The following is a 19662-nucleotide window of genomic DNA, read 5'->3' as shown; positions in this document are numbered from 1 at the left end:
AGTGTGAAAACTTTCTACGTGCAATTTCATTAATTATAGATGCCTTTCTGGCCGGAAGAGTTCAAACGTCGTTTTGCAAAATCTTCCATCAAGTTCCTTTCCTTTCTGTGAACTAGGACTAACAGATGTTTCTGACACATGTCCTAATTTCACTTAACAGTTCTGCGAATGACATTTCAAAATGTACAGGCCGAAATAATACTATTTTTCTTCCCTAGAATAAAAATTTACAACTCCCCACATTTGCAAATACACAGAGACGTTAGATGGTAATGGTCATTACAAATGTCACTGTTACTCAGATCAAACATTAAAAACTCCCTCTGACCAAAACAAAACTGCTGAACGAAAAGGTTGCAGCTGTGTTATTCTCACAATGTTAGAGACAGCAGCATCTCACCGACATCAGTAAAAACTGACTAGACAAGCTGTAATTTCTATTGTTCACTTTTAATTTGTGAGCTTGCACAATTATTTCATTTCCCCAACTACTTTAAACTGCTAGAGAAAAAAAATTCCCAGCCTGTGTGAATAGATGTGGAGTATTCATATCTCTCAGTATTTATAAAGATATAAATGAACAAACATTATATCAGTCTACATAAGCTTTAGAATTTCTATACATAAATTCTGAGATTTATTCATTTTTGCCAATGGAGAAAAAAGCAAACAAATCTAAGAATGTAATTAAAATAATTATTTGGTGTGCATTCATTCTCCATAACGAAACACTACTTAAAGAGGACGCTGAACAAAATAAAGAAATTAATGATAGCTTTCAATACTGACCTGTGTGAGTTCTTTTGTGTATTTTGAGGTTTTCTGATCTAGCAAACACTTTCCCACAGCCTGGGAAAGGACAGGGGAAGGGTTTTTCACCTGTGTGGACTCTGATGTGATTTACAAGTTTATATTTGGCTTTGAAAGGTTTCCCCTCTCTTGGACACTCTTCCCAGAAACATATGTGATTGGACTGCTCGGGTCCTCCAACATGCTCCACTGTGACATGAGTCACCAGCTCGTGCATTGTGGTGAAAGTTTTCGAGCATAATTTTTTGGGAGTCTGGTCCAACTCAATCCATTTACAGATGAGTTCCTGTTTGATGGGCTGCCTCATGTAACGAAAGAAAGCACCAGGGCCGTGGTGTGGAGCCAGATTCACGTTCAGATTCATGCCACCGTAGCTATGAAGCGAGGAAGCAGCAAAAGGATCGGTCCTGGAGGCTGGTACTTGAGTGAAATGTTCCGACCTGGCGTACATTTCTCCAGGTAACCCCAGTCTTATCTGTCCGTTTAGATGGCCACCTGGAGTTGCATGGGGAGGCGGCTCATGGAGTCCAGAGAACAGAGAATGATTCCCAGCTTCTGAGTGGTGGTGACCATGGTGTCCGGGGTAGCTACCTGTTGTTGAGACAAACATTCCGTGGTGAGAACTTGTAGCAGTGTGTTGCTCAGTTAGCCCTGGCATGACTGGAGCTGTCAGATCTCTGCGTATTAAGAAGTCCCTACCTGCTGAAATAGCCTGGGCTGTGCGAGACACTGGGTAAGGGACTGCTGTTGACTGCGCCGGGCCAAACGTTCCTGTTTGACTAGAGACCACCTCAGCTTGGCCTGCCATATGATGGTGGTGGTGGTGGTGGTGGTGGTGGTGGTACTGGTGGTGAGGATGAGGATGAGGGGCAGGGCTGAGTTTAAGGGCCGCAGGGTGATGAGGATGAGGATGGTGGTGGTGGTGGTGCCCCATGTGTTCAGGCCGGAATGGACTCGGCCCTAGGCGGGATTCCGCGGCGTACTCCCCAGGGTGCGTGGGAGCCACTGAGTGGGGATGCCCGGCGAAGCCCGGGAAGCCTGTCATGCTCTGAGGGGGGTGGAGATGATGATGGTGGTGATGAGCCCCTGCCAAGTCTACTAATCTCAGCGCCGTGTTCCGTTTGGAGAGTGCAGCAGGGTCCATCACTGGGCTCCCCAAAGCATCCACGCTCATTAGCTTCTAATTCTAAAAAGTCACCTGACAGCGGGGAGGAGAGAGACAGAGACAGAGACAGAGAGAGGCGAAACTTTTTTTTTTTCTCCAAAGTTTTTTTGAGGGGGAGGAAGGGGGCCGGGGCTGGTTTGGTTTTTGTTTTTGTTTTTTTGTTTTCCTGCTTTCCTTCCCCCCCCCCCGCCCCCATCCCCTCTCCTCCCTCTTAATGCCTACGTGGAACCCTATACGCTTGAGAGGCAGCAGCAGGACGCTGGGAGGCTGCTGAATAGAAATTCATGGACCCGGCGCCAGCCCAGAGAGCGAAACAATCCCCGCGCGCTCTCATTGGCCGCAGCCTGCTCGCTGACGTCAGCGATGACGGGTCCTGCTTCAGACTGAAAAGCTTTAGTGGGGGGAGGGGCTGGAGGGAGCTACGCAGGCTCCAGCCTGGGGGCGCCCCCGTCTCCGCTAAAAGCCTCCCCGCCCCCCACCCCCACGCGCCTCGCGAGCGAGCAATGCCCGGCGCCGGCGCTGGCGCTGGCTCCCCGCATTTTGTTTTCTAGCTGCCTTTCGCGCAGAGCGCAGGGCAGGGCCGGCTGGCGAGGCAACCTCCCGGCCCAGCCCGGGCTCCTCGCTGGCGCTGAGCGGCAATGAGCGGCGGTAGCCGAAGGAGGAGCCAGTCCAAGGGGAAGCAGCTCCAGCCGCGCGGCCGATCGCGCCCGGGGTGCCCGCTCCCTGCTTCCTCCTCCCCGCGCTCTGCCCGTCGCCCCGGGGAGGCCGACAGCGCCGCTCGGCCGCCGGAAGCCTCTGCACGCCGAAACCCGTCTGCTTCCTCGGCTAGCTCCGCCGCGCGCCCGGACCTGGCCTCCCCCCCCCCCCCGCCGCCAAGCCGCCCTCCCCGCGCCCGCGCTCTCCCCCGAGCCCCGCCGGCCGGCACGTAGCGTTGGCCAAGCCGCGGCTGCCTCCGGAGCAAGTTGCCTGATTGGCCGCCCGCGCGCCCGGTGCTTTGTTAAAATCCCAGGGTGACGGAAAGTGCAGCTCGCAACTCTGCGCAGCAACAAAGATGGGCTGGGGCTTCCCCTAACTCGCGTGCTCCGGCCACACAACACGCCCGGGGAAACAGGGCGGGGGAGACAGGTCCTGAGCCTGCACCATCCACCCTCCCTCTCTCTTCTCCCCTCCCCCCCCACGCCAGGTCACTATCTCGAGTTTTGAATAAAGAGCGGGGCTGCACTTTTGTCTTGGTTTGTGAAATCCTACTGAAGTCTCCATCTCCTGCCTGAAGGTCATTCCTGAAGGAAGAAGGGAAGCATGGGGCTGCTTCAGTCTCCCTTGAGTAGCATCCTTTGTGGGAGCAAGTTTTTATTGATGAAACTTAATGCTCAGATTCAACTCTGATGCTTCGCTAGGATTTGGCCCCCCCCCCCCATCATTTTGACTCCTGTTTATTTATAGCACACACAAATCTTTCCCATGTACGAGCATTTCAAGGGCCTTTTCTCAAACTGAAAGAAGGACAATGTGAGGGGACGAGTTCTGCATACAGAACACATCATGGGAAGCAGAGCTAGGCAACTCTTTAGATTTCTGACACTTGTTGACAGCACAGATAACTGGTCTTTCTACTTGAGAAATAGTTAAGCGACACTACAGTCTGACTTCCTAAGATTATACATTTTGGCTAGTTCTAGAAGTATTATATCTTTATACCAAATCTTAGAAAGGATTCTTGGAGGAATCCCACGCCACATATTTAAATGTCAACAGTTATTTTGTTAATGGCTGCTTCAGTAATATGATAAATCATTACATTAAGAATGAAACAGTATTTAACCCAGAAAACGGAATGATCTCCCTCTTTCTTTCTCTCTCTCTCTTTCCACTTACAGAATTGTGCAATCTAACCACTATACCTCGATTTTAAGAAAAGTCCTTAAATACATATAAAGTACTTTCCAATTTTTATACTCCTTAGAAGAAAGAAAATGTATTGCCTGTAGGATTTACATTGTTAGTGATGAAAGTATAGTCTAGGGTTTCTAGCTTTATGCACTGAGGCCTTATAGATTTAGTAAAGCTTAGAGCTTCAGCACGGGAGAAAGCCTCTACTTAATTTTTTTTAAAAGAGGAGTATTGTGAGTTTTAAAAAAAATCCTGGAGAAAGATAGTGAAAACAGGGCGTCAGTTTTGGGAAAGAAAAACATAATAATAAATATCTTCCTATAAGGTCATCACAGAATTCAACAGTCATAAATAGTATTCGCTCAATAACAGAAAGATTTTTTAAAAATAAAACAACAAATGAATATATATTTGCACATTGTTACAATTTTTATTTATTGACTTCCTATTACCTTGTCTATGGACACTTTATAATATTCACTCTACATCTGGAGTTAGAAAACCCCAATGCAATTCCCAAGTTAAGACGCATAATTTTGCATTTCCATAAAAGTTTAACAATTGCTAACTACGTCTGTAAACGATCATCTTTATGTTAAGTAGTAAACCAAGATAACGGTTGGCATGTTAATACCTAAATCGCGCTATTCTCATAACACAGGCAACTCGCCAATGACTTGTAATCATAAGTTTAAAGCGTAGGACATACGTAATTACATATAGGACATTTTTATTACTGCTTTGCATAGCGAGCGTTGGCTACGGTTACATATTTTTGGAATGAGCCTGGTTTTGACTCTTTTTTCTGTAACACAAAGCTAATATTTAGCTAGATAGTTGTATTTACATTATTGTGTACATATTTTTGATTTGAGATGAAAAATGATACATGATACAATTAGTTATCCATCCTTACATAACATGTTTACTCAGGCATTTTAAACCACATACCAGCAGTTAGCGCCACAACATCTTAACTTTCAAGTCTATTTGCACTAAGTAATGCATTTGACATTCCTATTCCTGCCCATCTCAATAGGAGTGCACAGAAGAGAGAAAGGTTAGGAATTATTAATCTGCTACTTACAAATATACTGAGAGTGTGACTTCCAAATATAGCTGTTTCCTCATACCTCCTTAAAACACTTCATCTCTACATACTTGTTATCCATCAGTTCTGACACTTCTCAGTCAAGGGAGAAAACATCTGGAACAGTTTATCAATTAAAAAATGTTATCACCAGTTTGCCTAGGCTATTTTAAAATATTGTGATGGTTTCCTGTCAAACACTATTGGCTCTGTTCGGCCCTTACTTAAATCCTGAAGTCTTTTTTTTCTCCTCCTCCTCCTTCTTCTTCTTCATTAATTGAATGGGAAAAAAAGTGCCACTCGGTGTCTCTCTCATTATATTAGGTGAAGTTAGTATTTTCACTCCTATAATTTGTTGTGTACCTTGGGAGTTCTACTAGTGTGTGTGGAGGAGAAGGGGGGGGGGGGGAGAGGGGAGCCGCGCACATGACTAAAGGAAGGCGGAGAGATTAGAAAAGAGGAGGAGGACCTGGCCAAAATCGGCAAAATTACACATCTCTTGCAGAATGTTTTGAAAACTTGAGTGCTTGTTAATGCAGGCCTTTGGCAGCTTGACCTCGTCTGACCACCACTCACTCAACTGATTACTTAGGTGTCGTTAATCCCATCTGCAATATGAGCCATGTTTTACCAGATAATCCATACTGTATGGGCTATGCCTCAAATATATGAAGCCTCCTATATTCCCTTACCACATTAGGTTTGCAGGGTTACTCTACCAATTTAGATTTTGAAACCAACATGGCAATTGCAGGGGAATTCCTCTTCTCTACTAATAGAGGAGTTCATGGACTCCATACAAGGAGTCTACAAGGATAACAATAATTGCACAGGTTTCAGAGTCGCAGCCGTGTTAGTCTGTATTCGCAAAAAGAAAAGGAGGACTTGTGGCACCTTAGAGACTAACAAATTTATTTGAGCATAAGCTTATGCTCAGATAAATTTGTTAGTCTCTAAGGTGCCACAAGTACTCCTTTTTAAAATAATTGCACAATACTGTTTTATGTCGTGGAACGGAGATATCGCAAGACGTATTACGGAACCCAAACATCAGGTAGTATTATTGGAGGGTTGTTGTTGTTATAGGGAACTGACATGTGAAGAACTCCATTGTTCTTCTTGTCCCATCACCCGAGGGCCAATGCCACAAAGGGTGTTCAAGAGATAAAATTTGGAGCTTCAGACGTGGCAGCACCAGGAATCAGTGACTTGCAGACTGATTAATCAGTTCCCCCCATACATCTAAGCGGTTACTGTGTATCCCTTGGTGAATACTTCATGGTTGTGGTAGAATGCTATATAAAGGGTACATGTTGAAATAAGGTGTTCACAGATTCTTTCCCTAATAATCAACATTTGATTTGCATTACAGTAATTAAATGAATAAACTGTGAAACCAGGCCAGTAGGTCAGGAGACACAAAAAGCTAGGGGTGCTGGAACAATTTTTATAATGGGGGTGGTGCTGACAGCCACTGAACGAATGGGTAAACGCTGTATATAATGGAAACCACTTCAAGCCAGGGCCGAGTGCGGCAGCACCCCCAGTACCCCTAGCTCCAGCACATATGTCAAAAGCTTCCCGTATCACAGAGTAGGCAGTAGGAATGATGCTTGGTTAACACAAATAAGAGCCTAAATAAATAAACTGGAGCACAGCTTGGGGGAAAGACATCTATACTACATATTGAGTATAGTATATTGGGAATCAGCTGCAAAAGTTGAACAAAGCACTATTTTTTTTCTTCTATAGTTGTAAAATATAAAAATAATTTCACACATAAAAAGTGAATGTATGTAGTATTTTGTGTGTTTCTCGCATCTGTGCCTATCCCTCCCCACCTTTAGCAAAATCAGATATGGTGACGATTTGAAAGCCTAATTATCCCCCAAACTTTGGTTTACTGAATTTCTCTCTCAGGGTTTAGTTTAGCTTCCATGTTTCGTGCAATCAAGAGAATGAACAACCACTCCCCCCCCCCGCTACCCCCCACACTAAATTGCTACAATCTAACTGCTCTATTTTAGTTTTATTTCAGTATAAATATATACTCATAATAAGGCATTTTCTAGTAAATGTAGTGTTATTCATGATAAATGCCAAACACTCTTCTTGACGTGTATGTCAGCTTTACCACATACAAAGAGTGGACATTTGTAATATACTCTCTACCTTGGGGCCAAATTCTGCTCTCACATACACTAGTGCTAACCGCGTTGGCTTTCTACTGTCTTCTTTAATGGCGTTTGTTTGGCCGTATCTGAGCAGATTCTGTCCTTTAGTTTTTTTGTTAGGTCACCAAAACTTCTCTAGACAATCTACTATTGAGGTACCTGAAATTTTTCAGTTAGTTCCATGGAATATATCTTACTGTCAGTTATATGGCAACCTTTCTGAAATGGGTACTATTAGCTAAAACTTCCATTTAGAGTCATTAATTTTTTACCTTGAGATTTTAAAGCTCAGGCTTTATCTGTGAAAATAAGGATTAATCCCGATTTGAAAATCCTAATTGTAATCTTTATTAAGGAAATAGAAAGGTCAAGAACAACTAGAAGAATTTACTGAAGAGTTATGTTAACTTATTCCTTGATTATTAAGATCGGATTTGAGGCTACAAATGTCATAAGTATGCTAAGTCTTAAAACGGAGTTGAAATAATAATCATTAAAACTAAGAGCTGATGGAAGGGATACACATAACTGCAGCAAAATAATATTTGGATATACTGTCAAAATGCTATCAAGAGATATTGTTTAGAGAGAAGTTGCTAAGGGAAATTTTCAAAGGGGAAAGAGAACATTTCATGAAATCCGAATCATATGCTTAGTTTAAATAGAATATACCATCAATACCTCAAGATTAAGGTTTTCCTGTCAGATAAAATGTCAGTCACTAACTCCTTAAAGCTTGGTAGCGACCACATTGTGAAAGCCTGCTATCCCTGGTAAAGATGATACATATCATGTAAACCCCATCAACAAGATCAAAGTCTTCTTCTTTAATAGGATCCAATACATGTCAAACCTCATTCCAATCAAATCATCCGTAAATGAATTCAAGATGAATATGTCATAGAATAATGTGACAGTGCAATCACATAGGGTCAGGGGTTGTTGTTTCAATGAGAGAGTCGTCAAATATTAATTCTAGAACCTCCAAATGAATAGGCATTGAGCAGGATTAGGCAGCTGCTGATGGGGCGTTGTGTCACTGATTTGTGTTTATGCTAGTACCTTAAACACTAAGCTGAAAAAAATATTGTTTCCTTTGAACTGCAAAAAAAGGCATATTTTGACTTACTTGACTTTTCCAGGATGTTTCTGTAAAGTCGTTTTCTTTTTCTCATTACCAGAGAAGTCTTGTGTCTCATTTCCTGACTTTGTTCCTGTTCGGTGAGAGGGGAGAAAAGTTACAAGTAAAAACATTTATATATGTTATAAAATGATATCTGGGTATATGATTCTAGAATTATGTAAAAAGACACTTTTAAAAAGAAAAGGGCATCTAATACTCATGGAACTCAATCTTTCTTTGACCCTTCAGATATTGCAGAGATAAAAATGGAGGCTTCCCCAAAATGCTCGCACATGTTTTATAGAGTAATGAAGTTTCTATGGTTGATTTTTAAAAATCTATGAAAGGACATCTTTTCAACTCTGCTTTGATCTGGCATTCACCTTCTGACAGTATATTTTTAAGGCGAGTTACTACCAACTTGAATATATTCTGTACTTTTCACTTCTGAAAATTTCGTCGTGTTTGCAAGACTCCTGCCCAAGTTGTTGTCTCCGTTTTTACTTGTATCAATATAGGTTAATATTACAAAGTTGATACTTTTCACTGTATATAATTTTCGACTCCTTCTCTCTATGCAAAACAAACTACTGTCACTGCTCACGCCATAACTTTTAGTCAACTTTGTACCTATTGAATCTATCAGTGAGAAGTACGAATAATATGGAATGCTACTTGATTTTTGGTGCAATATTTGAATCCGGATTTTAAACGTTTAAACGCAAGTTTGAATTTAAAGGTACTTTATGATGTTATCAACGAAGTAGGAATCTGAAATTACTTCGATCATATGAGCTTTCCTTTAGTATACCAGGATGAAAGTATAAAAAAAGCAATGCTAATAGAAATAACGGATCTCATTAATTACGGTTGCTCATGGAGCTATAATGGACATTCACAATGTTTTTAAAAATAATTTTACTCCCTCTTCAGCTTTTTTACCACTGGAATGAAAATTAGTGTGGGAATAAAGATAACCATAAAACCTATCCAGGAGCTTTAACATAAAACTTCCAAACTTTCACACAAGATTATTAAAATAGATCAATAAAGGCTGCTCTTTTACCGAGAGAACTTTTAAAACTTGTTCTTTACTGGTAAAGACATAGGATTGGAAATGTTGGGATAATTTAAAAATCAAATAGGCAGGGGAAAAAAAGAGTTTAACTTGTTGAAACCTGACCAAAAAAATGAAGTGTTGTATTTAGTATTTGAATGGTCTCCATATGACATTTTGTTTAAAAATAAATCTTAGTTAAAAACACTGGCTTCTAATCTTTCCCGTTTTTCTCACGTGAGTAGTCCCTCTGTCTGAGTAAAGAGAGCAAGATTCTCCCATTATTTATGATGAATAATACTAAACTTTTTATAACTATAGATTCAAATGTATTCTTCCTAGTTAACAGTCATCAACAGGACATAAGACTAACTATTAATCATGCCTATTCTATTAAGTGCTCACCCTATGCCTTTTCTGTTTACAAAATTTTAACAATATTTATGTTCTTCTCTGAGGCTGTTAATTTACTGAATAGCAATTGGTGCTTATATCTTGAAGTGAAGTGTGTGTGTACATGTGTTATTTGACCGCTAGAAAACTTTGACTTCTGATACGGATCAAAAGTGCTGACGGGACACTTCCATACAAAAACTAGTTAGTCTGTAAGCAAGTATTGTTTGAAACATGGCTCTGATTCAGCGGGCTACTACACCGGCAGTTTTATCAAAACTAGTATGAGGCTCAGCGGCCCACAGCACACACAGCTCTTGAATTATTACAGTCTTAATACACACCCCGCAAATACTATCAGATGCAAAAATATGTATTTCCATCCCCATTTACCATCCATGGAAACCTTTACTTACCCCACCTGTTCAAGGAAATGGGATGAAGATTTAATGTTTGCCTTTAAGATGTCAATGAAGCTTGTTCTTTTTTAATAAGTTAATATGAATGATTCTGGATAGCAACAAGCCTAAATTGTTCAAATAGAATCGCCCAAGGAGGAGAGATTCTCCTCTGAGGTTTGGCCCTGAGCATATTTCATGAGTATTCAAGCTATTCTGGAAAACAAGGGGTGGAAAGAACAGTCAGGGTGGATAATTAAAAACAAAAGATGGAATTAAAGCAGGGGGAAGGGCGATCAGATATGATTAATCATTAAAATGAGAGGAAAGAGAAGAAACAGCAAACATTTGTCTATTTGTCCTGCCCCAGGTTAGACACTGAAACCAGGCATTGTGCAGGATGCTCTGAGTCTGGCACATGTTGTCGGTCGCAGGTCAGAGGTCAAACTCTAGGGTATTTCCAAAGTCGGCGACTTCAAGTGCTTTAGCCTTCACCACTTACGCAAACTGATTAACTACATTTCCAACACTAGGCAAGAAAATTAACGCCTAAAGTCTATCGCGGTTTGGAGACATTGTCAGACCTCAAGGGGGACTTGTTTTACAGCTGAATGCGAGGGAGTTTGCAGGAACCACCTCTCCGCAAACTTGCCAGTTTCCTTTAATTCACGAAACCCCTAACGTTTCTCATCAATCAGTTACCAAACCACTCGCCTTGCGCGCGGGTGGGTAACACGGGGAATCTGCAGGCGTTTCTTTTGATTTGAGTTGATTTGGAAGAGAAATGTAACTAGAAGATTGCACTTTGGCAGTGCAAGCAAAACAAACAGGTCAGTCAGCTAGGAACCGGGATGGGAGCCCTCCCCAAGGAAGGCTCTCAATTAGGGGTTTCTATTGTCAAAGCTCGGAAGTCTAATAACTTGTCCACCTGACCTTTTCCAGGAGACAGTTAACCCTTTCACCGCTCAGAAAGGAAAGAAACTGCGACAGAAAAGCAGCACCAGAGCAATGAATGTTCAACGGACAAACCCAGGAGGAGATTCTTGCCATACCTCCCTCCTGCAAATATTTTCTTTTTTACTGCAGCCCCAGGCAAAGCTCAGCTGCTCTGTGGGAAAGGAGCAAATCCCCCCTCTGCCCTCCATCCAGGGTTACAATCGGGCGGCCCCCGAGTACATCCGCCTGGAAATGTGTAGTCCCAGCTCTTCCAAGCAGCGAGTGTTCTGCTGTTTGTGGCTGCCCGGCGGCCACTGTATTTAGCAAGCAGCCTTCTCCCTGGGGCTGATCTATCTATCCCTGTCCCCTAGGCTTGCCCGGCTCGGTCTCCTGCGCCTCAGCAGTGGGCGCAGAGAATCTCCTTTCCCTCCTGTCCCAGTGAGGGGGGAGAAACCCCTTCGCCATCCCAGTCGGGGGGGGGGGAGGGGAGAGAAGGGCAGGCGGGGGAAGCTACTTTCTCCTGTCCCGTTGGGTGCGTAGATTTCTTCCCCTCTCTGCCTCCTCGGAAGTTGGGTTTCTGTGGGGTCGGAGAATCACCTTCTTTTGTCCGAGCTGAAGCAGAGAAGCCCCCTTCCTCCTCTCCCAGTGGGTGCGAAAAAGCCCCTTTCCCGGTGTCTCTGGATCCCAGCTTATGGGGAGAAGAAGCCCCTTTGTACTGTGCAGAGAAGTCCCCTATCCAGCCCTGTGAGGGGGAAGAAGCCTCTTGCCCTTAGCCCAGTGGTAAGTCGGTATCAAGCCCCCTTACCAGTCCCAGTAGGTACCAGGCTATTTCCCCTTGCCGAGGTATGCCAAGTCTTTTCCCACGTGGGTGAATAGATGCCAAGCCACTTCCTCAGTGGGTGAATGGGCTCCAGTCCCTTTTCTGAGTGGGTGCCAAACCACTTCCCATGCGAGCGAGAGGTTGCCAAGCCCCTGTTGGTGAGTGGGTGTCTAGCCCGTTACCTTGTGGGTGAGTGGGTGCCAAGAACTTTCCTTGCCCGCCCTTGCCTCCCCCCGAATTCACTTACCCCACTCCACCTGTTGAAGAGATTCCCTCATTTCTGCACATCATTTCTGGGCTGACAAAAAGGGGTGGGGGTGGAAAAGAGAGACAACAAAACAGCACCTCTTTGGCGGTTCCAGCGTGGCGGTCATCCTTCATTTCTTCTTTTCTTGCTTTCTGGAAGCAGTTAGGGAATGTATGATGAAACAGAAATGAGCCGTCAGGAGGATATTTTAATGCTTTATATGTCACGTTGGTGCATGTGGCTTTGAACTGGAGCAGCTTTCGTTTCCTGCAGAGAGCACGCCGCAAATCCCACTTGATAACTTCTACAACCCACAACTTTTTTTTTTAAACATTCACTCTTACTCTGTATATTTAGACAAGGTTCCTAAAAATATCCCCTTGTCTGCCTTCCTGTTATATTTTATACGGACTTGAGATTATTTGGTTTTCTTTGCAATTTGGAGGTAGTTTAAAGAATGGACACTCTAGTTGCTTGCTCTCCGAGCGTCACTGCCTTGTAAATTTCACATTATGGACTAAACCCAGCAGAGAACCTTGTAGTGTATGCAGGTATTTTTAGCAGAAGACATACATGGTAATATAACATACATCTAAAGATATAAGAACACACACACACACAGTTGGTTTAGACCTGTTGCTATAAGTTATCGTAAATGTAATTTCTTCACATTTATTTCACAAAATAAGGACAAAAACACAGCTCCAGCTAATAAAAGGAATTATTCAGACGTGCTAGATCCAAAAGTAATTACCGGGTAAAAGTGCACTGAAAATCATCTTCATTGACTGAATCTCCGCAAACTACATATATTTCTAATGTACAGCGATGTATTTAGCACTGCATTTCAAAGTTGCTTTTTTAAAAAAAACATTTGTCAGTTTTTATGTTTTAAATGTGCAGCGCTGATAATGACAATGAGAAATATGTATGCGATATCTATTTTCATCCGTTCACCAGTACCTGCGGTGGTGATTGCTTCCTAACGCCTTTATATTTCATCTCAAGAGTTAGAAGTTTCTTTGTTCAGGAATAAGAGTTTGAGGAGCTCAGATTTAGCTCCGAATAAGCCAAATGAAGTACTGAACAAAGGGTAAATTGAAGGATTCCGACTCTCAGCTAGCTTTTTGTGTTTTCGTTACTAGAAATAATTAGATCTATTGAATATGCAGGCGACTGAGTAAATAAATAATCTGCCATTTAAAAATATATATATGTATTCAAAATATATAATATATATATATTCTCCGTAAAATGAAATCTGGTATTTTATGCCCGAGCACCGTTTAAAATAATGTACAAATGTTGCTTAGCTTAATTGATTGAGTCACAAAGATTTTCTGCTTTTAAGTACCATACTTATACCTTTCAACAATCATTTTAATATATAGTCAATGACTCTTTGTAGCAAGAACAAAAAGGAACTATTCGCAGTTTTTCAATAGACTTTGAGCTGGGGAAAGACAGGTTAATCGAGGGTTGCATCTAGAAAACAACCAAGTGTTGTATGTTTGCACTGAATCCAAATGTCTGCATTTTCCTAACTAAATCAAAGGGAGTGTTATTTCTTTTTCTGCTCACTCATCTGAAGGTAAGTAAATTTTCTCTGGCGATCAAAAGCCTGGTCAGCAACAAAGACACCGCCTGCTTTTTCCACCGTCCTGGTGTGGCAAGTTGAGGAATTTCAATAACTGTGACAAGGGTGACTGATTTGTGAACTAGAAAAGGTTTGAATGTCAGAAAATTTACATTGCTCTTATCTATCGAGGATTTTAAATAAATTAAAAAAAAAGTCTCCAAGAGCTTCATGCAGCACAGAAGAAACAATGTAGCTTTGGGAAATTTACAGTTTTACCTGAATGAAAGAGATCCAGCGGGGGGAAAAAAGGAAAGAATAACAAATAAGGGGGGGAAACAACAATAAAAAATAGAAAGTTAAGAATTCTCACCCACCTGCGTTCTGATGGGTGCAGAAAACAAGAGTTGTTTCAGAAAACTGATGGGCTATTACCCAGAGAAATCACGCCTGTTGTTTAAAAATAAAATCGAATGCAATCGGCACAAACTCTGGAGAGCTTCAGTTACAAACAAGGAGAAAACACAACTTCAAAAGAAACAAGTCACAAAAGGGCTTCCTTTTCAAACCCTAAAAAGTTCTTCAGCGCTGTTAAAAAAAATCAGGAAATCATTGTGATCATCATTAGCGTTATGATGGAGGAGAGCAAGGGAAAAAACAGCAGCATGAAGAAGAACAATAATCAAGGCTAGGGTTATTTTAGCACCCGTACACAAAGATTACGTTTGAAATATTTGTGTGCAAAAAATATTGGGCTTGATAAAAAACAAAACAAAACAAAAACACTCAAAAAGTTGCTACTCCTGGAAACCCTGTTTGTCAAAAGGGATGTCAAAGCGCTTCACAATACCTGGGATTGATGAGCCGCGCGAACCAATCAGGGGAGAGCAGAGGCTTTGCGCGCCCTTAGTTGGAGAAGAAGGGGGGAGTTGCAAGGGAAGGGGGGAGTCGCCAGGCACCAATGATCTCCCACGTCCGCCTTGACGTCGCTCCTCCTCTTCTCCCATTCATCAAGGGGGGGGGGACGGTGTCGTCTTTTCAATTCATTTATCTGCAGGAATGATTGCCGCTATCAGTCTCGCGTTCACCGCCCGGCTGAGGAGGTGAAAGTTTCTCCCCAGGAAGATAAACCGCAAAAGACAATATTGTGCATGATTTGCGTCTTTTTTTTGCAAAGCGGGAAAAAAAAGGGGGCGAAAAAAAAAGGAGAGAGAGAAAGAAAGAAAGAAAGAAAGAAAGAAAGAGGGAGAAGGAGAGAGAGTGGGGAGTTCGAAGAGAAGAGAAAAATCTCTCGGCCACTTTGCAACATTCCTATAGCTAAAAAATAACTGAAGGGAGTTGATTTTTTGTTTTTTTTTTGTTTTTTTTTTTGTTTGTTTTTGCCGTGTGTATTGGTGGTCTCTCTCCATTACTGTTACTTGCAGCCAGTTTATTTTTTACCCCCTGGCCTCCCTCCCCACTTCAAACCTCCTCGAAAAGTCTCATCAGAGAGACAGTGGGGTTTTTTTGTGCATGTCTGTCTTATTCTAGTTTTCTTGCTTATTTGCAACTGCGAGATCGCCCCACTTTTTGTTTCCTTTCGGGGCGCTGATGCCGACGGGGGTGGTTTTGATGTGGTTGCTTTGGTGGTGATTGTTGCTGACTTTCCAGAGAGGGTGGTTTTGCTGCTGCTCCTCCGTGTTTTTGTTGTCCCCCCCTTTTTTTTTTTTCGTTTTTTTTCCTTTCCTTTCCCCGGGTTGCTGCACTGAGAGTGGGAAGATGCTTCTGGATGCTGGACCGCAGTATCCCGCTATAGGAGTCACTACCTTCGGATCGTCTCGCCACCACTCCACGGGCGATGTAACGGACAGAGAAGTGGGGCTGGGGATCAACCCCTTCGCCGACGGCATGGGCGCCTTTAAAATTAACCCCAGCACTCACGAGCTGGCCTCGGCCGGCCAGACCGCCTTCACCTCGCAGGCACCCGGCTACGCGGCGGCGGCGCTGGGGCATCACCACCACCCGACCCATGTCAGCTCCTACTCCAGCGCAGCCTTCAACTCCACCCGGGACTTTCTCTTCCGCAACCGGGGCTTTGGCGAGGCGGCGGCGGCCAGCGCCCAGCACAGCCTCTTCGCTTCGGCCGCGGGCAGCTTCGCCGGGCCCCACGGACACACTGATGCCGCAGGACACATACTGTTCCCGGGGCTTCACGAGCAAGCCGCGAGCCACGCTTCTCCCAACGTGGTGAACGGGCAGATGCGCCTGGGCTTCTCCGGAGACATGTACGGGAGGCCAGATCAGTACGGCCAGGTCACTAGCCCCCGATCTGAGCACTATGCATCCACTCAGCTCCACGGCTACGGCCATATGAACATGAACATGGCAGCCCACCATGGGGCAGGGGCCTTCTTTCGCTACATGAGGCAGCCCATCAAGCAGGAACTCATCTGTAAGTGGATTGAACCGGAGCAATTATCAAACCCCAAAAAGTCCTGCAACAAAACTTTCAGTACAATGCACGAGCTGGTGACTCATGTCACAGTGGAGCATGTTGGAGGACCCGAGCAGTCCAATCACATATGTTTCTGGGAAGAATGTCCAAGAGAGGGGAAGCCTTTCAAAGCCAAATATAAACTTGTAAATCACATCAGAGTCCACACAGGTGAAAAACCCTTCCCCTGTCCTTTCCCAGGCTGTGGGAAAGTGTTTGCCAGATCAGAAAATCTCAAAATACACAAAAGAACTCACACAGGTACAGTACAGTAACCTTCTCTCTAGATTTCTTTCTGCAAATAAAAGAGTCAAGCTTTCCCAGTAAAATAAATGGTGGTGTTGAAGGGGGAGGGAAGGGGAAAACATTGAATATGGTGACTTGTTTTCTGAAAAATTATATGTAAAATGTACGATATTACTTTTTAAAAGAGGCAGCGTGAGAGGTTAATTTCAAAATCAGCTCATTAACAAAATTATTTTCTCCTAACCTTTATGAAAAAGAGAGAGAGAGAGCTCATTTGCTGCAGAAATAAGTAGAGAAAGAAAAATAGCAGCAACATGACTTGTTAAATTTATAGGTTTTAATTAATTGGTAGTCGGCAGATTTGACTGTATTACAATGAAAAATTGTGCTAAACATACAGTCAGCCAATCCGTCTCCTCTTTGTAATTCATGTATTTGTAAATATTTAATTACATGGAGTAATATTAAGTAAACTGAACCTAAGGTGTTAATCTAGTATTGTAGTATTAGAAACCAGTTGGGATCAGTAAGAACGCCTCTAACCCCAATACATATGTAAATATATATATATATATATATATGCACCTCTTCCTGCTTTTACTGTTGTACATTTTTTTCAAATAATATGAAGCGCGATTTTAGTAAATTATTCAAGACGATGTTGGTAGCCAGTGTAAGAATCACAAGCACCCGTCGTAATAATATCTAGTATTGTACGAAAATATAGGGGCTGGGTTTGAGGTGGGTAGGTAAAATATCACGGGAATGAGCCGTAAAAGCAGAAACGAGGCACCAAGACTTGTGTATAAGTGCTATAACGACTGATGTATTGCTGCCAGGATTATAACGAGCCAGATATGCCAGGAGCTGAGAAGTGAAAATGAAGCTCTCCGAGAAATAATTGAAATAGTTTGAAATGAAAACTCTTTAAAAATACGCCTTGTACAACGATTGAACGATTGTTTAAAAATGAAAGAGAACAGGGCTCTGAGATGCAGCATTTTTAAGTTGGAAAGTTACAAGTAATGAAATTTACCACGATCCTTCGGTCTGGTAATTTAATAATATTAATAATAATTAATACTGATTAATCATAGAAAATACAGGGTTTCTAATCAGATCATTTTTTCTGTAATAGGTGAAAAACCATTTAAGTGTGAATTCGAGGGCTGTGACCGGCGCTTTGCAAATAGCAGCGACCGCAAAAAGCATATGCACGTGCACACTTCTGACAAACCCTATCTTTGCAAAATGTGCGATAAGTCCTACACTCACCCAAGTTCCCTCAGAAAACACATGAAGGTAAATTGATGTTGCATTATTTTACGTGATCTTACTTCGCCTGTATCTCTGACGTTTTATTGCCGATTTACAACGTGTCTGCTTAAACAGGATGGGAGACTTAAAACGTGAAATGTGTTGACTATCTATGTGGCGGTGTTGCTGCAAAGGAGCATATTTTAAAGTGATCTGTGGACCGGAAATTGGAAAAGACAAGGGCAACCTGGCCAGTAATGTTTTTACTACAGAAAGGTTTAAACAACCACTGTTTATTTTGCTCAAGGGCAGATAGCGCTTCACTGCTGACTGTACATGATCTCAGTTATTTACGTTATAAGCGTCTTACAGTGGAGTAACCCGGTTAGGGCTTTTCTGGGTGCATTGCTTTAGTGCAGACTTTCAATAAAAGTCTCGGAGATGGGCAGATAGAAGGGACACAAGCAGGGGAAACTCATGATTTCTTTTAAAGCCGGATCTAGCAGATCCCCTTCCTTTTGTGTACTAGGTCCACATTTGCCTTACATGCTAGTGCCTGGCAAGATATTTGAAAACGAACTGTTTAGGCATAGAGCTCGAGTCCTGCGTGTTTCTGTGATACCAGCAACCTGCGTTATGAGCAATGCAATGTTTCAGACTTTGTCTTAAAAATACGATCTGTAGCGTTTCAAGGCTAACTTGTGAATTCAGCTCAGGGGTTCCCTGTGTGGAGGGAGGAGGGTCAGAGGGGCGAATGGGTTCTAGAGTTCGATATTATTATCGAACTAATAACTACACTTAAAAAAATCCCCTTTGTTATCTATTTATGTACGTATTTATTTTGCAGGTCCATGAGTCATCCTCCCAGGGGTCTCAGCCTTCTCCCGCCGCCAGCTCAGGCTATGAATCCTCAACGCCCCCAACAATCGTGTCTCCATCTACAGAAAACCAGACCACGAGCTCCTTATCCCCCTCCTCTTCAGCAGTCCATCACACGTCCAGCCACAGCACGCTTACATCAAATTTTAACGAATGGTACGTTTAAAACAAAAACAAAAACAAACAACAAACAAACAAAAACCCTATTTAAAAGACTCCAAAATTAATGAACACTTCGAAAGCAAAATAAATACATAAATAAATCAAAAGCTGCCAGTAGACCCAGGACCGAATAACATGAAGAATCATTTTCTGTTTTGTTTTGTTCAAAGGCTTGGTAGGCAAAGGGTTAGTAGAATGCATGAGAGGACAAGGTTACCAGGCCAAATGCGAAATGTGTAGGGCTGGACTGGAACCACTGATTAGAGGTCTCAAACTGCATGTCTCCTTGGGCAGCGGCTTTTTTTTTAAATGTAAATACAGAATTATTAGCTTAAAATGTACTGTTTGATTTTGTAAATAGTCATATCGCAAGTTGAATAAGGGGATATGTGGAACTGTGGTCTTTGCATATATGTGAGGGGGGGTGAGGGGGGGGTGAGACGGAGGGTGGGGGAGGTGGGGGGGAAGAGGGAGGAGGTAGAAATTCAACTATTTGTACTGAATGGCAAGAATGTTCTAGTAAATGTGTACCAAAATGTGAATTACTTTGTATTATTACAGTCTAAACGTCGATCTAACAGAATATTATTGGTATTAATGTGCTTTTTTGTATAAAGTGCAAACATTTCGTCCCAAAGTCCAGTCTAAGTAGTGCAGTAAAATGTTGTTACAATGTCCTGTCAAGAAATTCGTATAGTAAAAGCCTGGATCTACGTGTCAAACTGTTACATTTGTTTATGTAAAGTGATATTAAAAAGATATAAACTATATCTGTCCGTTGCTTTTGGCAAAATACAGTAACATAATGTATATAAATCCTAATTTCCATATTTATCCGCATGTAAAGGTCCGGTTATACATGTTACAGATATTCAATATTTATGGCTAGAAGAATTGGTATGTAAAATTTAGTTTACAGAACTGTTTGGTAACATTTCGTACCTTATTAAAGATTCTTAAATCCCA

General features: G+C 42.4%; 2 protein-coding genes across 7 annotated transcripts in view; one reads left to right on the top strand and one right to left on the bottom strand.

Moving 5' to 3' along the window:
- Positions 1-14748, bottom strand: part of ZIC4 (Zic family member 4) — a 24177-nt gene extending 9429 nt beyond the window's left edge. For 2 of the 6 annotated variants that reach the window (XR_006274294.1, XM_043492450.1), the window contains exon 1: positions 790-2777. Coding sequence is in view for 5 of the 6 variants with exons in the window: in XM_043492450.1 (XP_043348385.1) it covers positions 790-1984 (1195 nt within the window). In the remaining variant the exon portion in view is untranslated. Of the gene's footprint in view, positions 1-789; positions 2779-8258; positions 8344-12201; positions 12256-14056 lie in introns of those variants that run through there. The other 4 variants (XM_043492451.1, XM_038417685.2, XM_038417686.2 and 1 more) reach the window with 4 other exon arrangements.
- Positions 14721-19662, top strand: ZIC1 (Zic family member 1). The gene is made up of 3 exons (XM_038416296.2): positions 14721-16413; positions 17537-17700; positions 18503-19662. Exons 1-3 carry the CDS (start codon positions 15438-15440, stop codon positions 18698-18700), a joined length of 1338 nt encoding a protein of 445 aa, XP_038272224.1. The 5' UTR covers positions 14721-15437; the 3' UTR covers positions 18701-19662.

This window comes from Dermochelys coriacea, chromosome 9, assembly GCF_009764565.3.
Source record: "Dermochelys coriacea isolate rDerCor1 chromosome 9, rDerCor1.pri.v4, whole genome shotgun sequence".
Classification (NCBI taxonomy): domain Eukaryota; kingdom Metazoa; phylum Chordata; order Testudines; family Dermochelyidae; genus Dermochelys; species Dermochelys coriacea.
The sequence above is the reverse complement of the archived record's forward strand: the minus strand, read 5'-3'. Positions and strand labels throughout refer to the sequence as shown.

What these genes read in the sequence shown, in the direction of transcription:
- ZIC1 (XM_038416296.2), top strand. Translation starts at nt 15,438, where the DNA reads ATGCTTCTGGATGCTGGACCGCAGTATCCCGCTATAGGAGTCACTACC. An exon ending in ACACAAAAGAACTCACACAG is followed by an intron (nt 16,414 to 17,536) that starts GTACAGTACAGT and finishes TTTCTGTAATAG; the next exon opens with GTGAAAAACCATTTAAGTGT. An exon ending in CCCTCAGAAAACACATGAAG is followed by an intron (nt 17,701 to 18,502) that starts GTAAATTGATGT and finishes TTTATTTTGCAG; the next exon opens with GTCCATGAGTCATCCTCCCA.